The 18,186-nt window shown below is 61.9% G+C and overlaps 2 protein-coding genes across 4 annotated transcripts in view; both read left to right on the top strand.

The window, feature by feature from the left end:
- The window catches only part of LOC115606334 (mitochondrial Rho GTPase 2), a 46,763-nt gene extending 35,414 nt beyond the window's left edge, over positions 1-11,349 (top strand). For all 3 annotated transcript variants that reach the window (XM_030482093.1, XM_030482091.1, XM_030482092.1), the window contains 17 exons: positions 317-398; positions 491-534; positions 1,601-1,654; positions 2,019-2,071; positions 2,575-2,683; positions 3,623-3,724; positions 4,121-4,219; positions 4,680-4,788; positions 5,061-5,181; positions 6,012-6,096; positions 6,959-7,104; positions 7,192-7,292; positions 7,365-7,495; positions 7,887-7,967; positions 8,107-8,229; positions 8,333-8,535; positions 9,844-11,349. In XM_030482093.1, the coding sequence (XP_030337953.1) occupies positions 317-398; positions 491-534; positions 1,601-1,654; positions 2,019-2,071; positions 2,575-2,683; positions 3,623-3,724; positions 4,121-4,219; positions 4,680-4,788; positions 5,061-5,181; positions 6,012-6,096; positions 6,959-7,104; positions 7,192-7,292; positions 7,365-7,495; positions 7,887-7,967; positions 8,107-8,229; positions 8,333-8,535; positions 9,844-9,961 (1,761 nt within the window). In that variant the 3' untranslated portion in view covers positions 9,962-11,349. The remainder of the gene's footprint in view (positions 1-316; positions 399-490; positions 535-1,600; positions 1,655-2,018; positions 2,072-2,574; positions 2,684-3,622; positions 3,725-4,120; positions 4,220-4,679; positions 4,789-5,060; positions 5,182-6,011; positions 6,097-6,958; positions 7,105-7,191; positions 7,293-7,364; positions 7,496-7,886; positions 7,968-8,106; positions 8,230-8,332; positions 8,536-9,843) is intronic.
- Positions 11,350-12,461: 1,112 nt separating this feature from the next.
- RHBDL1 (rhomboid like 1) lies at positions 12,462-18,088 on the top strand. The gene is given in 9 exon segments (XM_030482127.1): positions 12,462-12,713; positions 14,674-14,832; positions 15,022-15,246; positions 15,602-15,750; positions 15,842-15,954; positions 16,181-16,233; positions 16,235-16,282; positions 16,683-16,743; positions 17,120-18,088. Coding segments are annotated over 9 exon segments (1,119 nt in total). The 5' UTR covers positions 12,462-12,674; the 3' UTR covers positions 17,392-18,088.
- Positions 18,089-18,186: the final 98 nt, after the last annotated feature.

Raw genomic sequence — 18,186 nt, 5'->3', positions numbered from 1 at the left:
CTGGATAATCAGCTTTGAGCTTCTCCCAGCTGCCAGGAGGTCAGGCTGGAGAGCTGGGGGAGTGCTGAGGGCTTATCTCTGGAGCAGCAGCGTGGGCAGCAGCAGTGGCTTGTTGGAAAGGCGGCTTCCCAGCAGCCTGCAGCGAGCTGGCATCACAGCTCTGGCCCAGGGAGCCAGGAGAGGAGCCATCCTTGATGTGGGGCTCATCCCACCCCAGCAGCGAGGGAGCTGGGGAGCAGCTACGCTGGGTGCTGAAGTCCCTTGTCACTCGTGCTCTCGGCTGTGTTTGGCTGGAGCGAGGCTGTTGACTTTGCAGGTGCCACCTCGTGCGGAGGAGATCACGATCCCAGCTGATGTCACCCCAGAGAAGGTGCCCACGCACATAGTGGACTACTCAGGTACAGCCTGTGTTCCCTCCCTTCTCTGCTTCCCTGCCTGGCTGAGGGGAGCGGGAAGGGGTCTAGTTGATGATGGGCTCTTCCCCTTTCAGAGTCAGAGCAGACGGAGGAGGAGCTGCAGGAGGAGATCTCTAAGGTGAGCAGGGCTGGACAGGGGTGTTGCGGGACTGCTCACTCTCCCTCTTAGCCACCCAGAGACACGCAGATTAATGCTCTGGGTTTGTTTAATCCTTCCCTGTCTGTAATCTGTTGTGTGTGGCTTGTCCCAGCCCTCTGGGGAGCCTCCAGAAGGAGAGCAGCAGGGGGCAGCCCACCAGGAGGTGGAGGAGGCTGCTGAGCAGAGAACATGCTCTCAGCCTCGGGATGTTCCCCATGGACTCAGAAGAGGGGAGAAGCAGTTGCTGAGCTTGGGCAGCCCCCCAGCTTCCTCCATTAGGTCCCTGTGGCTGCCTGATGAAGCAGTGGCGCAGAGGAGTTGGTTTGGGAGCTGAAGCCTTGGGGAGCGCTGGGCAGGGAGGAACGAGGGCTCCCATGTCCTTGGGAGCAGCCATGGAGCAATAATCCCCTTGGCTGGCTGGGGTGTGCCCAGCTGTTCTTCCCTGCCCTGGGATTAACCCTGGCTCTGTGGAGGGGAGGACCTCTTGATTATGGATGATAAAACTGCCTCTCCCCTGCGTGTCTCACGTGCACAGAGCTGTTTAACATTTCCACCTCGATGACTTAATGGCCATGGAGGTGAGCACAGGGATCTTGTTTTCTCCACCCAGACAGCAAGAGTGTACAGAGGCTTAAAACGGCTCTGGGAAATCCTGCCTAAACCCTTGCATGTCCTCAGGATTAGCCCTGAACTCTCCCCTGAAAGGGTCGGTGATCCCTCCTGTCTGCTTCAAAGACAGCGCTGGGGTCAGCGCTGCCTGCATGGGGTCAGGAGGGGAGGAGGGCAGCGACCCTGGCACAGCACAGCCACCAGGGAGGGGAGCAGGGAACCAGGGCTCGGGCCTGGAGGCAGGTGTGCTCAGGGGCTCCTGGAGCAGAGGAGCTGGTCTGTGCTCCGAGCAGCCCCTTGTAGAGCTCATGGTGTTGGTGGGTGAGTGTTGCTGTGTGCACGTGCTGGGTTTCAGTGCCAGGGCTGTGCCGTGGGCTCGGGCAGCCTCACTGCTGCAGTGACCCTCACTCTCCACCCTCTGCCACTTCTCTTGTAGGCCAATGTGGTCTGCGTGGTGTACGATGTCACCAAGGAGGCCACGATTGAGAAGGTAAGGGGTGTCCCAGCAGAGCCCCGAGCAGCACTACCAGAGGGGAAGGGGTGGCTGGTGCTGGGTCCTCCCACCCTGCCCTGGGTTTTTGCTGTGGGTGGGTGTTGATGCCCCCCAGCCCTGCGCAGGGGGTTTGGGGTTTGAGACCCCTGCAAGCAGAGGCAGGCTGAGTACAGCCTAAGCGTGCTCCCACGTTGGCTGTTGTCCTCATGTGCTGTGGGACAAGGCTTGTTGGATCCTTCTGCTGGCATCCAGCATCCCTGGGGCTGCTGTGCGTGCTGGTGCAGGGGAATGCAGGGAGCAGATGGCTGCAGGGCTGTGCTGGGGCTGTGCTGACAGGCTTTTCCCTGTGCTCACCTTCCAGATTCGCACAAAGTGGATCCCCATGGTGAACGGGGGAGTTGAAAAGGGCTCCAGGTAACGTGTCTGCTGTAGTCTGTGTGTGCAGATTTGAGGGGTTGCAGAGGCTCTGGGGTGCCCGCCACCCCCACCTCCTCCTGATGTTACTGAGATCAAACCAGCACTGTGGCTTGTGGCGTGACCACTTGTAGCTGAAAAACACAGGGGCTTTTCTCGTTCATAGATCTAGCTGAGGGCCCCAGGAGAGGGTTCCTTCCCCTCCTTGATCTCTTCTCAGCCAGGCAGGGAGAGGAGCCTGCAAGGGGAGGCACAGAAGCCTCAGCCTGTGTGTGGATTGCTTGGGCAGAAGGCTGCTGTGCTGGATTAAAGGCTCCTGAGCATATTGTTGCTGGGTGAAAGCGTAAGCGGGATCAGGCAGCCGGTTCTCCAGATGGGTGCTCCCAGCTGCTCTGGACCTTGCAGAGGAGGGTGGGGGCCTCCCAGCCTGCTTCCCGCGAGCACGTATGGCTGGGGCGGTGCTGGCCTCACTCATGCTCTCTGACATTCCATCTCTTCCCCAGGATCCCTATTATTTTAGTGGGAAACAAGTCTGACCTGCAGATGGGGAGCTCCATGGATGTCATCCTGCCTATCATGAACCAGTTCTCAGAGATTGAGACCTGCGTGGAGGTGAGGGAACTCCAGAGCCTCCCTGAGGGGTAGGAGCGCTTGTCTGGTGTGAGTCAGGGAGCCTTTGTGCTTGTGGAGATCATGTTGGGGCCCCCAACGCAAGAGGGACGTGGAGCTGTTCGAGCGAGTCCAGAGGAGGCCACGGAGATGCTGCGAGGGCTGGAGCAGCTCTGCTCTGGAGCCAGGCTGAGAGAGCTGGGCTGGTTCAGCCTGGAGAAGAGAAGGCTCCTTAAGGGGAGACCTTAGAGCAGCTCCCAGTGCCTGAAGGGGCTACAAGAAAGCTGGAGAGGGGCTTTGGACAAGGGCCTGTAGGGACAGGCTAAGGGGGAATGGCTTTAACCTGACAGAGGGAAGACTGAGATGAGCTCTTAGGCAGAAGTTCTTCCCTGTGAGGGTGCTGAGGCGCTGGCACAGGGTGCCCAGAGAAGCTGTGGCTGCCCCATCCCTGGCAGTGTTCAAGGCCAGGTTGGACACAGGGGCTTGGAGCAACCTGCTCTAGTGGAAGGTGTCCCTGCCTGTGGCAGAGGGTTGGAACTGGATGAGCTTTAAGGTCCGTTCAACCCAAACCAGTCTGGGATCCTATGATCTGCCCTGCTAACACTGCTCTGCAGAATTCCCTCTCTGGGTCTTGAGGGCCTGTGCTTTAGGCATTCTGTCCTTCGTCTTCCTTGCAGGGAGTGGCTGTCAGTGTCTGCCCACTCTGGCTCTTGCTGTAACTGATGTTGGAGCTACACGCAGCCCCTGTTGGCTCTGGGGCTGTGGAATAGGCACAGCAAAGCCAGAACACAAGCAGGAGGTTTCCCTCTTGTGAGCAGACATTGGTCTGTGCTTTGATGCACAATCTGTCTGGTTCAGGGAGCTTGTGCCCTCCTCCCTCTGCCTCTTGTCACCAGCCCATCGCCTGTCCCCACTCACAGAGCTGTCTCTTTGAATCCCTAGTGCTCTGCCAAGAACCTCAAGAACATCTCTGAGCTCTTCTACTACGCCCAGAAAGCTGTGCTGCACCCCACGGCCCCCCTCTACGACCCAGAGGAGAAGCAGGTAGGAAGCTCTGCTCAAAGCCCCTTGGAGGATCTCCTTCCCATCACAGTGCCCTGCTCTGGGGCTGTGCTTTCGCTCCTGGAGAGTTTGGGTCAACGCAGCTAAAGCGAGGGGAAAGCACCCATCTCCTGTGCTCAGCACAGCCAGCTGAGCATGTCTGGGCCAGAGAGGGGCCAGGGGCATGTTGGGGTAGAAGCCTTCATGCTCCAGACCATGTGTTAGCCATGGTGGGAAGGGTCCAGCAGAAGACTTGCCCCTGGAGCTGTGATACTGGCATAGCTGGACTGTGATCCCAGCCAGCACAGGGAGGGAACCCCTCTGCACGTGGGGTTTCAGGAGGCAGGGCCAGGCTGAAGGTGTTGCCCTGGTTTTGTCACCATGGTTGGTCCCTTGCAGCTGAAACCTGCGTGCGCACGAGCACTGACCCGGATTTTCAACCTTTCGGACCAGGATAACAACCAGATCCTTAGTGATGATGAACTCAACTACTTCCAGGTAGGGCTGGCTGCAGAGCTGAGATGATCCCCAGTCCCTCATGGAAAGCTCTGGCGTCTGCTTTCCATCCAACACCAGGCAGAAAGGCTGCCCCTCTCCTGACACAGCCGTCCTGTTTGCATCCAGTACTTTTGCTGTTGGGCAGCTGTAGCTGAAGCACCCTAGGGTGCATCTTGGAGCATGTGGGGATCCACAGGTCTTCCACCTTCACTAAGCTTGGACTGTGTTTGCTCTGCAGTGGGAAGAGCAAGAGGCTCTGGAGCTGTTAAGAGTCATGTGTTATTGGCATGCTGAAGAGCAGGGGTTTGGTGAAGGTCCAAGGCAGGAATCCCTGAGCTGGGTGGATTTTCTCTCCTAGAAACACCCATCCCCTTGCCAGGGGAGAGGGATGCTGGCGAGACAGAGGCTTGGGCTGTCTATGTGCTTTGCTGACAATGACCTTGTTTCTCTTGGGAGGCAGAAATCCTGTTTTGGAAACCCACTGGCTCCCCAGGCCCTGGAGGACGTGAAGATGGTTGTGTGGAAGAACACCACAGATGGGGTGCAGGACAACGGCCTCACCTTGAATGGTAACAGCACAGGGGCTCCGTGCACCGTCCCAGCAAGGCATGGGGGAACCCATCTCCTTCAGCACATTGTGAGGGGCCCTGACCTTGGTCTGAGTCTCCCTGCTCTCATTCCAAGCCTAGTTAGTCCGTCTTGTCAAAGCAAGCCGGAGCCTGCTTTGGCTACTAGAGCTCTCTGTCCAGCAGCCTGTTTTCCCAGGGAAAGCATAGTCCCAAGGAGTGGGTCCCTGAGGCTGAGCCCCTGCTGTGTCTGAGCCACCTGATCTCTCCTGCAGGGTTCCTCTTCCTCAACACGCTCTTCATCCAGAGGGGCCGGCATGAGACTACGTGGACCATCCTCCGCCGCTTTGGGTACGACGATGAGCTGGAGCTGACAGATGACTACCTGTACCCGCAGTGCGTATCCTGCCTGGGGTGGGGTGGCCAGGGTGTGACACCCCTGTGGTGCACAGCTTGGGCTCCCCAGCTCCTTTGCTGGCTCCTTCCCACACCCGGGGCTCTGCTGCGTTCCTCAGCTGTGGCTGAATCCACACCCGCAGCTCACGGTCAGGTTCATGCTCCTCCGTCTTCCCCTGTGGGCAGGAGCTGACACATGGGGTTGGCAATGAATATAATGGGCCTTGGAGCTGCTGGCTGTACTGCTGGCTCTCATGTAGGCAGGCAGGGAGCTGGGGAATGAAGGCCTGTCCCTGACTTCCCTTCACATCAGCAAGGGGTTTTTGAAGGCTGCTCCATCTCTGCTTGAGCTGAGGCAGAACAGCTCTGTCGGGAGCAGAGAGCTGTCAGCATGGCCCTCCCGGATGGTTCTGCAGCTGCTGCCTCTTCTCTGCTCCCTGCCACTCTGGAGGTGGTGATCCAGCAGTAATGAAGGGGTTTGGCTTGTGAGCTGCTTCATGCTCTCCCCAGAGAGCAGGCTGTGCAGGGAGGCGACAGGGTGCATGCTGGTGGAAAGCACCCCGGGGGCAGTGCTGTGCCCTGCTGAAGCCTTGGGCATGAGGCTGCATCATCTCCCTGGCTGCTTGGGATGTGCTGAGGAGAGGCCACTGGGCACCCTCGAGGGCTTCTCCCCAAATCAAAGGGGACTGTGGCAAGGAATGGCCAGGCCTGGAGACAGCTACTGGCCTTGAGCGGGGAGGGAGTGGGGAGCTCTGGCTTGGCTGCAGACCTGCTCACACTTTGCCCTTGGTTCAGAGCTCACGGGGGGTTGCTTGGGTCTCCTCCACCAGGTTCCGGCTGCCCCCGGGCTGCTCCACAGAGCTCAACCACTTGGGCTACCAGTTCCTGCAGCGGATGTTCGAGAAGCACGACAAGGTGGGCAGTGTGTGGTGGGGGTGCTCTGCTGGGCCTGCACGTAGCTGCCCTCCGCTGCTCCAGGGAGAAGATGTAGCCCCAGTGAGGGGCTTCCCTCTGCCACAGCACTCCCTTCAAAGCTGCTTGCCCAGGCTTTGGTAGCAGGAAGTGGTCACAGCAAGTCTGATGGCATGTCAAGGGGTTGTGGTCATGACCCTTGACCAAAGGACAGCCAGTAAAATTTGGCCCTTCAGGGGCTCGGTCCAAGTTAGCAACAAACTGATGTAGCCCTTGTGCCTGGCTGCAGCATGCAGGGAGGCAGGCAGAGCTGCTGGCCTGCAGCCACGGACCAAGAACGAGCATCCACACAGCTGCCAGCCCTATTGAGGGGGTGCCAGGCTGGAGAGGAAGAGAAAGCAACTGATCTGTGCCATGCTCTGGTTCTTTGGAGAGAGGGAGAAGGGGATGTGTTGGATCTGCATGCACCTGCACACACTAGTTACTCAGATATTGATGTGCACTGGCATACAGCAGCCCTCTGGCCACCGGGAATTGCAGCACTGAGCTGATGCACATCCCAGTGTGCCCAGTGCTGCAGGCCACACACAAACCTTGGGTTAGCTACCCTGCAGCGTTCAAGACCAGGCTGGACCAGTGCAGGCTGATGTGGGGTGGCTGGCCCTGGAAGCCAGGAACAGCAGCTCAGGGCTGCGGGATTGATTTCTGCCACTGGGAGCATCCCTGTCATTACACAGCAGCGAGCAAGGTGGCTTGTGTGCCGGGTATGCTCTCTGGACCCTCTCAGTGCTTGGTGTGGCTGCAGAGAGCTGCTGGTGCGGCATGGGCCGTGTCCTCAGCTGCTGACTCCTCTTTGTCTCGGCAGGACCAGGATGGAGCCCTCTCACCCACAGAGCTGCAGAACTTCTTCAGCGTCTTCCCCTGCGTGCCCTGGGGTCCCGAGCTCTACAACACGGTATGCACCACTGATAAAGGCCTGCTTTCCCTGCATGGATTCCTCTGCCAGTGGACGTAAGCTCAGTCCCTCTCCCTGCCTATACTCACATCTCTTAGCCCTTGCTGATCCTCTCGGCTTCCTGGTGTGCTCTGTCTCTGCAGGCTTGTGGCTTACCTGGACGTGCGGCACTGCCTGGAGTGCTTGGGCTACCTGGGCTACCCCATCCTCTCGGAGCAGGACTCCCAGACACAGGCTCTCACGGGTACGGCCATGCCCTCCCCTCCTGTCACAGCTCAGGCCCCTCCTCTCGCTCACCCAACCTCTCTCCTGCCAGTGACCCGGGAGAAGAGGATTGACCTGGAGAAAGGCCAGACCCAAAGAAACGTCTTCCTGTGCAAGGTGCTGGGAGCCAGGGGTGCAGGCAAGTCTGCCTTCCTGCAGGCCTTCCTCGGCAGGAGCCTAGCGGTGAGTGCTGCTCTCCTCTTGAGAGGGGAGGCCCAGTGCAGAGCCCTGAGGCCCTTGAGCTATCTGCCCATGGCCAGGTCCCAGCAAAGGGCTTCAAACCTCACTCCATGCTGGTTGCTGTGGCTCTTGAATCCTTAATTTTGGCAGTGGGCCCATCCCCTCTGCATGTCCCGAGGGGCTGGAGGGGCTGTGTCTTTCCCAGGCAGCCACACCTCCCAGGTCCAAGTGAGGTGATGCTGACTTGCCCTGCGTGTTACAAACAGCCCCGTGCCTCATGCCGGGCACTGGCTTGGCCTTCCACTGCCTGTTACACCACGGGGATCGGGAGCAGTGTGAAATGTTCTCCCTCCCTCAAGCTCTTGAGCCCTCTGAGATGGTGCTTTCATGGCAGGTCCAGAGGGAGAACCCAGGAGAGCCATTCCTCTATGCCATCAACACGGTGCAGGTCAGCGGCCAGGAGAAGTACCTTATAGTAAGTCAGGGAGAGGAGGGAAGGGCTGCTATGCCTGGTGCTGGCGGCAGGCCTGGCACAGCGCCTGGTGCTGGTGTTGGAAGCAGCCCATCCTGGTGACACGGTGCTGTGCCACATGGCCTTTTCCCTCCTGCTCCAGCTGTATGAGGTGGGCAGTGACACGACATTCCTGAAGCCGTCGGACACAGCCTGCGATGTCGCCTGCTTCATCTACGACCTGAGCGAGCCCAGGTCCTTCAGCTACTGTGCCAGTATTTATAAGGTAGGCGCAGGGGCCCTGGGGGCCTTCAGCCTCTGCGTGGCAGCCCCACATCTCCCAGGCTTGGTGGCTTACCCCTCGTTGGGACTTCTCGCTGTCTCTGCAGCAACACTATATGGACAGCCAGATCCCCTGCATCTTTGTAGCCTCCAAGACAGACCTGCCAGAAGCGAGTCACCAGGCCGGCCTCTCTCCCGCCGAGTTCTGCTACAAGCACTGCCTCCAACCACCCTTCCTCTTCTCCTGCCACGGCCAGGGGCCACCCAGCACCGCTGTGTACACCAAGCTGGCCACCGCCGCCACCTTCCCGTTAGTATCCTTCCCATGGAGGGGGCTCTTGGTGGGGAGCAGAGCTCGGGGAGGGGGGGGGGCTGTGTCCAAACCTTGCCGCTGCCACGTCGCCTCGGGTTTGGTTTCTCTCTAAGCTCCTGGTTTCATCTGCTCATACAAGTAATCAAAACCAAAAGGGCACTTTATCCCCTGCTTGGAGTGGGTGGCAGCTCTCTTCTGCCTTGTGTGTGTCTCTGGCAGATTTATTAGATAGATCCTGCCACAGGAGGCTTTCTTTCTGAAGCCTGAGATGAAGCTGCAGAAGGGGAGCAGCCAGCCTGCTTTGCCAAGGCCCACAGAGGGGGGGTGGCAGCTATTTTCTCCTGATGAGGTGGATCAGACTGAAAAAAGAGGTCAGCAAAGTGAGACCTCTGTTCACACAGCCTCCCTTTGGGAAGGAACACCACCTGAAAGGGACCGGATAACAGGGCAGGACACGACACAGCCAGGGACATTTGGGAAGGAGGAGGAGGAGTCTGTGTGTGGCATTACCCTGCTTGAGGAGTAGAGGAGGGGGCTGAGGGTCAGCTCAACACCGTGGGTAGAGCCCTCCCAGGGAGAGCGAGTGGGTGCTTTGGGAGCCAGGCTGGGATTACCAGTGAGTGGTTTTCCCTCCAGCTGCTTTTCAATAAACAACTTTATTTTTAGAGCTGACACTTTTTTTATTTTTCCCCCCCCTCTGCAGTATTAAAATTTAAATATTCTTAATATATCTTAGGGTATGTGGTATAAATAAATAACAGTGTAATGGAGGGCCAGGGATTGGCTCTTCCCCCCTGATTTAGTGGGGAATGAATAATGAATATGTCTTTCCTCCTCGGAGAGGAGCATGTTGATGCTGGACAGCATGTGTTTAGGAGGGGAATCTGTACATTGAGCATGATGGAGCCTTTTCCCTCGCTGCCCTTTGGTTGTTCTCTGCCTGCGTCTGCTCCTGGGTCTGTGTGCACTTGGAGTTGGGAAAGCAGCTTGACCTAGAAAGGCAGCTCCTACCTCGTACCAGTTATTAGGGGTTGCTGTGCTATTTCCAGGGAGGATAGAGCCGCATCTCTCCCACCAGAGGCTTGATGATGATGCTGGGTTCTCTATGTGCAGGGCAGGGGAGGCCCTTGGTGCTGTCTGCCTCTGTCCCCCAGCCTGGAGCTGCTCTGTGGTCACTCTCTGCCCCCCCAGGGACACCCCAACCTCCCTGCGTGGGGTGGGAGCGCTCCGGGCTGTCGGGGAGCTTGCTGTCGGGACAGTGTTGCTGTGCGCCTCCTCACTGCCCTCTCTTCTCTTTCCTTGCAGCCACTTGAACGCCGTGGAGCTGGGAGCCGCATCCTTCTGGCTGCGGGTGGCGCTGGGGGCCGCGGTGACAGCACTGGTGGGGTTCACACTGTACCGGGTGCTGGGCAAGAACAAATGAGAGCCCCCCTGCTGTGACACCAGCCTCCCTGTCCCCAGCACCGCCCCTGAGGGGCCCTTCCTCAAGCTGGTCCCTGGTAGGAAATGCTCCTTTTCCCCCAGACTGGATTGCAGGACCAGTGAAACCAGAGCTCCCAGCACCAGCCACCCTGACCCTGCCATCCTCATGGCCCTGCCCAGCCGTGGTGCTGGGGCCAGCAGCTCAGGCGGGGGCTCTGCCTAACCAGCACCGGGGGGATCAGCCTCATCTTTTATTCTGTTAATATTTTTTAACGTTTTTAAGCTCAAACGTGAGTGTTTCAGTGTCTGTGGGGCTGGGCACATCCCTTCCCCAGCGGCTGTGCTGGTGCCCTCGTTCTGGGGGGCAGCACTGCCGGAGCCTCTCCAGCAGCAGCAGAGCCATTGATCGGGCTCGTGGCTTCAGCCTCCTGGGTCACCTGTCCCCTGTCCCTGTGTCCCTCAGCCAGCCCTGGGAAAGGCAGACCCCCTGTGTTTTGGGGTTGGGATGCTGTGGCTGCAGCCCCTGCTGCAAGGGGAGGGGGTGAGCCCCAGGACATGTCCCAGGCTCCTCTGTCTCTTGTTCCAGCACAAAACCACTCTAAGCCCTGGAGCGTGCCAGGCTCCTGGCCCCTCTGCCCTCCATGAGGGCCTGGCACATCACAGGACTCATCCTGCTGTCCCCAGCATGGGCCTGTGGCCCCACTGTGGCTGTCCCCAAGCACAGGGCTCTGGGTGTTGCATCTCCTGGTACAACTGGAAGCTGTTTTCTCCCCCGTCCTCACCAGTGTTAATGCTGTCACTTCAGCTCAGCGCAGATCTGGGGCCAGGGTCCCAGAGCGTCCCCATCTCCATGTCTCAGAGAGCGAGGCCAGCCTGTGCCAGTGCCTCTGCTCTCCTCACAGCATCCCTGGGCTTCCAGCCTCCTGCAGGGAGCCTGGGCTGGCTCCTGCCTGTGTGACCCTGGCTCCTGGGCTGTCTGAGCACGCTCAGGGCAGGTTTTGTTGCCAGCAGCTGCTGGGGCAGCACCAAGGTCACTGCTGGAGCTGCTTCTCTGTGTGTTGTGTCTATTTCAACTCCTTATCGGGGCCTGGAGCCAGTGAGGCGGGTGTGCTCATCCCAGTGCTGCCCATTGCCAGCGCCGGCTGGACAGGGAGTCCCTGCCTGGGCTGGAGCTGCTCTGCCATCAGGCTCTTGTTGCTGGCCCAGGGTTCATGGCACTGCCAGGACACAGCCCTGGTGTTTCCATGTCCCTTGTCCGTGTGTGGCTGTTGGCCAGGCCTGTGTCCCGTGCTCTGACCCTGCTCCCAGCACCAATCTGTGTCTGGCAAAGCCACACTTTTAGGTTTGTTGTTTACCCCAGAATAAATTTTTACACACCTTCCCCTTGCACAGCGTGTCCTGCGTGTCCTGGGGAGCAGGATGGAACCGGGGCGGGAGCGAGGAGACCCTGAGGGTTTGCCCCCTGGTGGGGGGCAGTTTCAGGGATTTAGGGCAGGCGCTGAAGCCTGGCCCTGTGGGAGAAAAGGGGGTGTGTGTGTGTCCCCAGAGTGGGAGAGGAGTGCTTTCCCACTACATAAACCAGAGCAGCCAGGGGTGCCAGGGCAGCGATAGGGAGTGGCACCGCCGTGTAGGACAGAGAAGGCGATGCTCCCCAGTGAGCCCAAACCAGGCCGGGCCCCACGGGAGCAGCGAGCCTGCGGTGGGTATTAATAGTGCTGGTGTGCCGGGGCTGTGTGCATGGTCCCTGAGGAAGGAGCCTGGGAATTGACCCGTTGCCTGGCATTCCTGCCTGCCCTGCCTGTGCTGCCTGCCCTGCCTGTGCAGGGCAGCCCCATGGCAGCCAGGGCTGTGAGGTACCGAGCTCCCCACTTACAGTGGGGCTGAGCTGTGGCCCAGGGGTGGTACCTATACTGGGATGCTGGTACCCATACTGGGATGCTGGTGCTATACTGAGGTGCAGGTGCCAGGTACCATAGCACAATACATATTCTTGTAGCAGGATGCAGGTGCTGTAGGGGGATGCAGAAACATGTACCAAGATACAGGTACTATACTGGGATGTGGGTACCCATTCTGGGATGCAGGTATTGTACCAGGATGTGGGTACTGTACTGGGATGTAGGTACCTGTACTGGGATGTGATAACCATACTGGAATGTGGGTACTACACTGGGGTGTGAATACTGTCCTGGGATGCAGGTACCCATACTCAGATGCAGGTATCGTACTGGGATGCAGGTCCCGTGCTGGGATGCGAGTGCTGTACTGAGATGTGGATACCATAACTGGGATGCAGGTGCTGTACTGGGGTGTAGGTGCCAGGACTGGGATATGGGTACCCTACCGGGATGCAGGCACTAGCTACGAGTGCCGGGTGCCGTCCGTCCCTCCCTCCCTCCCCTTGCCGGGGGGGCCGCTGGGCGGGTCCCGGTTCCCGGCGGCGGGGGGGCCGCTGGGGGGGGGGCGCTGCGCCGCGCGCTGCGGTGGGGGCGGCTCCGCTCGGTTCCGCTCCCGCCCCCGCCGCCGCCGCCGCCGCCCCGCTGCCACCGGCGGCTCCCGGCGCCGCCGCTGCCGCCCGCTCCCGGGCCCGCCGCAACGCGGGGCTGGCGGGGAGAGCCGCCCCCCCCGGCCCCCCCGCCGCCCGCGCCGCTCCCCTGCCCGGTTCGCCGGCCCCGGGCGCGGGGGAGCGGCGGAGCCCAACGCCCGCCGGGTGCATGGACAGGAGCTCCCTGCTGCAGCTCATCCAGGAGCAGGTGAGCGCGGGGGGGCTCCGGCAGCCGCTCACGGGGGGGCGCACCGGGCTCCGCTCCCGGTGGGAGGATGCTCGCCCGCACCGGGCAGCGCTGACCAAGGCTCCGGCAGGCACCGGGCAGCGCTGCCGGCCCAGGGCGGCTTCCGCGCCCGCTGAGCATCCCCCGGTGCCCCCGGCCCTGCCCCGGGGGACCGGACTCCCCTCCCCCTATTACGCCGCTGAGCCCGCGCAACTCAGCTCACTTGTGGCCTCCCCCTCGCCCCGGCGCTTGCCCCGGGCTGGGTCCCGCCCGGTTCTCCCTCAAGGACGAGGGGCGCTGGGTCCCCTCAACCCAACCCCGCCGCGTGCCGAGCCTCGGCGCTGGGCGCAGGATCGGGCTCGTGGCTGCCGTGGGGCTGGGCCCCGCCTCGGTGGGGCTGGGGGGGCCGCATCCAGCCCCGTGACCTGATTGCAGGATCAGGACGGGGAGCGTTGACGCCGCGCTGGGCTCCGCTGGGATGGGGTATCAGCTCCCCCGGCGTTGGCAGCCGGTGCCCCGAGCGTCCCTCCTTGTGCTCGGCCACCTCGTCCCTCCCTGCCCGCCCGCCCTGCGCCGAGCCGGCGGCTCTGCCCTGGAGATGGGGAGGGAATTCATTGGGGATCAGGAATATTAACGGTCCCCCCTCGCCCCCGACTGGCTCTGTGACCTTGGCCTTGTTCCCCAGCCCAGGAACTGGGGTGCATCCCCCGCGTCACCCCAACTTCAGCGTGAGGGCTTCAGGTGCCTCCGAGCTGCCCGGGGATGGGCAGCATCTTCCCAGGAGAGAGTGGGGATTGGGAGAGCCAGGAAGGGCCGAGGGTCTGGAGGGGTCTGGGGGGCTGCAGGGGGGCAATGGGGGGAGATGCACCCCAAAAGCAAAGAGGGGCTTCCTGGCTGCTGCTGGGGCTCGCGGGACCATCGAGCTCAGTGTGTGCCAGCGCATGGGGATGGCATGTGCCAGGTCCCGGTGTGGCATATGCACGTGGCGCCTGTGGGGTGGCATGACATGGGGGACAGGTGGCACTGGGGGGCTCCTGCACCCCAATGCCTCGGGCTGCTCTGAGGATGTAAGCGCTGCTTGTACCCCGCATCCTGCACCCCACAGCCTGCACCCTGCGTTCCACCTTGCACCCTGCATCCCACCCTGCACCCTGCATCCCACCCTGCAACCCCTCAGCAAGGTTCCGGGCAGCCGGACCCGCCTTGGGAAAGAGGCTTTGGCTGTTCCCTACCAGGTGGGAGGGATGGGGTGCACACCGGGATGGGGGTACAGTCCTGCCGATCCCATGAGGATGAGTTTCCTCGCTTGCATTTCATTCCCTGCAGGCGAAAGGACCGAACACAACACTCATTTCCGGGTGATGCTGCGGGGTGCAGGGTCCCGGCCACCTCCAGCCATAGGTGTCCTCTCCCCATCTCCATCCTCCTTGTGCCACCCCACAAGCGGGACCACACTGGGTGCTCGATGGTGCTGGGTGCCATGGTGCGTGATGCCTGGAGGGCTCAGGGTGCCCCGGAGCAGGGTGCCTGGCGTGTTGTGTGCAGGAGGAGCAGGAGGAGCAGGAGCATGAGGAGGAGGCTGGTGCCAGGGCTGCGCGTGTGTTTAGCTTCGTGGCTTCCTGGCTGTCAGGCTGCTGGCGGCGAGAAATAACTGAGTGGGAGAGTATTGGCTGTGCCACGGGGAGACGGGGATGGGGACAGGGACGCTGGCACAGCACCGGGGCACCCACATGGCACCCACACGGCACCCACACGGCACCCACACCATGCGGGGTGCAGGCTGGGTGCGGGTTGTAGCCTCCTGCGCAGTGGCAGGGGCTGGTGGTGTTGCGAAGCAGCACATGAGATGTCCAGGCTCGAGGCCAGGGTGAGAGGCACCGCGTGGTCTCCCCGGACAATCAGGGAGCTGCATCCTGGTGATGCCTCATGCCGTGCCCCACAGCTCGACCCCGAAAACACCGGCTTCATCGGGGTGGAGACATTCGCCAGCCTCGTGCACAGCCATGAGCTGCCCCTGGACCCCGCCAAGCTGGACATGCTGGTGGCCCTGGCGCAGGGCAACGACGAGGGGCAGGTCTGCTATCAGGAGCTGGTAGACCTGGTCAGTGCTGGGGGGGCACGGGGATGGGGTGGGCACCGGGCACCTCCGTGTGTCCCTGGGGATGGGGGGGTGGTGGGTGCCAGTGGTCCCCGGGCGGCTCCCCTGGCATGCCGGGGCGATGAGGGGGGCTTGTCCGGGCTGGGCTGTGGCGCGGGGCGGCGATGGGCAGGGGGTGGCCTGTCCCCACAGATGAGCAGCAAGCGCTCGAGCAGCTTCAAGCGCGCCATTGCCAACGGGCAGCGCGCGCTGCCCCGCGACGTGCTGCTGGACGAGACCGGCCTCGGCTTCTACAAGCGCTTCGTGCGCTATGTGGCCTATGAGATCCTGCCCTGTGAGATGGACCGGCGCTGGTACTTCTACCAGCACCGCGCCTGCCCGCCCCCCGTCTTCATGGCAGCCGTCACTCTCACCCAGGTACACTGGTCCTTGGGTGTGCAGGATGGGTGACCCCAGGTGTGATGTGCCAGCGCCCATGGAGGGATTGGATCTGGCATGGAAGGGATGGATGACCCCAGTTATGATGTCCTGGTAGCCATGGGGGGATCAGACCAAGGGTGGAAGGGATGGGTGGCCCCAGCTGTGATGTGTCAGTGCCCATGGGGGGCTCAGATCTGGCATGGAAGGGATGGGTGATGCCAGTTGTGATGTCCTGGGTGAGCAGGTAGTGCTCAGACCCGGGGCAGAGGGGATGGGTGACTCCAGGACAGAGAAACAATGAGGGGGGTGGTCTCAGTGGTGCGTCTGATGGTGGCTGTGGGCTTTGGTGCAGATCATAGTGTTCCTCTGCTACGGGGCCCGGCTGAACAAGTGGGTGCTGCAGACCTACCACCCCGAGTACATGAAGAGCCCCTTGGTCTACCACCCCGGGCACCGCGCGCGCGCCTGGCGCTTCCTCACCTACATGTTCATGCACGTGGGGTAGGTCCCTGCTGCTGGGGGGCGGACATGACAACGGGGCTGGGGGGGACACCCATGGGCTGAGGTGTCCCCTCCCGTGTTGCCTGCACAGGCTGGAGCAGTTGGGGTTCAACGCGCTCCTGCAGCTGATGATCGGGGTGCCCCTGGAGATGGTGCACGGCATCCTGCGCATCAGCTTCCTCTACCTGGCCGGGGTCCTGGCAGGTGGGTGCGTGCCCGGGGGGGCACACGACAGGACTGTCCCCATAGGTCCCTGTCGCCAGCCCTGGGGGGATGCCCCCCAGTGGGGATGCAGGGTTTGGCTCCTGACTGCTGGGTACCACCAAGCATCGTGTTCCCCAGGGAGGCATTACCCGTGATTAATTAATGTGGACATGATTAATTGATGGCACGGGGGGAGGCCCCGTGCTGAGCCCTGCTGTGCCCACAGGCTCCCTCACCGTCTCCATCACGGACATGCGGGCGCCGCTGGTCGGGGGCTCGGGGGGGGGTCTACGCGCTCTGCTCAGCACATCTTGCCAACGTCGTCATGGTCAGACAGTGGGGGGCACCAGGGGGCGGGAGGGGGATGGTGTGGGGTGACTTTGGGGTGGGGGATGCTATAGGATGAGTGGCATTGGGTGGCATTGCAGGGTGGGCAGTGTGGTGTGATACTGGGGGGCACCATGACCCCATGGTGGCATTGGGTGGCACTGCAGGGTGGGTAGCATGGTTGGGTGGATGGTACTGTGGGGTGGCATCACAGGGTGACACAATTGTGCGGGTGTCATCTGGGGATGAGTGTGGCTGAGAGGAGAGGGGACCTTGGGGGGGGGGGGTCCATGGGGGCCAGGACACAGCTCTGTTGGGGCATGCTGTCCCATAGTCCATCCATCCACCCATCCACCCATCCATCCATCCATCCATGCATCCATCCATCCATCCATCCACAGAACTGGGCTGGGATGCGCTGCCCCTACAAGCTGCTGCGGATGGTGCTGGCACTAGTGTGCAGTGAGTACCGGGGGCCAGGGTGGGCAATGTGGGGCGGGGGGATGCAGTGTGGGGTGGGATGGGCAGTGTGGGGTGGGGGGATGCAGTGTGGGGCAGAGATGCAGTGTGGGTCAGGCAGTGTGGGGTGGGGGGATGCAAAGTGGGGCAGGGGATGCAGTGCGGGCCGGGCAGTGTGGGGCGGAGGGTGCAGTGTGGGGTGGGATGGACAGTGGGCAGAGGATGGAGTCTGGGGCAGCGGATGAAGTGTGGGGCAGGAAGCGTGGGTCGGCGGGTGCAGTGTGGGGCGGGCAGTGTGGGGCAAGAGATGCAGTGTGGGGCGAAGGGTGCAGCGTGGGGGGGGCAGTGTGGGTCGGGGCGCGCTGACCTCCGCCCGCAGTGAGCTCCGAGGTGGGCCGCGCCGTGTGGCTCCGGTTCTCGCCGCCGCTGCCCGCCGCGGGGCCGCAGCCCAGCTTCATGGCGCACTTGGCCGGGGCCATCGTGGGCATCAGCATGGGGCTGACGATCCTGCGCAGCTACGAGGAGAGCCTGCGGGAGCAGTGCGGCTGGTGGGTGCTGCTGCTCTCCTACGGCACCTTCCTCCTCTTCGCCGTCTTCTGGAACATCTTTGCCTACGACCTGCTGGGGGCACAGATCCCCCCCCCGCCATAACACACCCCCCCCCAACCCCTTTACTTTGCTCCCCAAAAAGCCCGCTGGAGGATGATGAGGGGGGGCCACACGCGTGACATGGGGACAGGCCGCCCCCCTGCCCGCCTGCCCCCTCGGTGCTAGCGAGCGCGATGCCCCCCGACCGCGGGCTGTGTCCCCCCCATAACATACCCCATGGAGCCCTCCCACCGGCTGTGCCCCCCCCCCTCACCCCAACGATGCTCCGGCCCTGCCCCGGCATCGCCCCTCCCCGGGTGCCAGCAGGGTTCTGATGTGCCCCCAGGGATGGAGCTGAGCAGTGGGGACCCCCCGCTTGCTCCTGTACCCCCTTTCCGGGGGCGGGGGGGGGCTGAGCTTGCCCCCCAGGACCTGCACTTTCACACCAAGGACTGGTGCCAAAATAGGAGCCATTTATTTTTCTATGCCAAAATAACTATAAATAAGAGAAAAAAAGAGAATAACGTGGGGGGGGGCGCAGCAGGAGGCAAATGGGCTGAGACCGGCACAACTCGTTTCAGCAGTGCCCCCCCCTCCCCTCACCCCCCCCCCCCCCCCGCTTTGCTGCCACCGCCCTCCCCGTGGCAGGGGCTCGCCCCGGGATGGGGTCTCGGGGGGGGCCCCGCTCCGACCCCCCCCCCCCCAAATTCCCTGTTCTCCCTTTCCCGACCTTTTTGGAGTATAAATAAATATTTTGCACACTGCCGGGGGTGCGTCTCGGGGGGGGGGGGGGGGGGGGGGAGTGTTGGGGTGTCCGGGGGTGCCTCCGCATCCCTGATGGGTTCAGTGTGGGAACTG

This window comes from Strigops habroptila, chromosome 4, assembly GCF_004027225.2.
Source record: "Strigops habroptila isolate Jane chromosome 4, bStrHab1.2.pri, whole genome shotgun sequence".
NCBI lineage: Eukaryota > Metazoa > Chordata > Aves > Psittaciformes > Psittacidae > Strigops > Strigops habroptila.
This window is presented reverse-complemented; position numbering and strand designations above follow the sequence as displayed.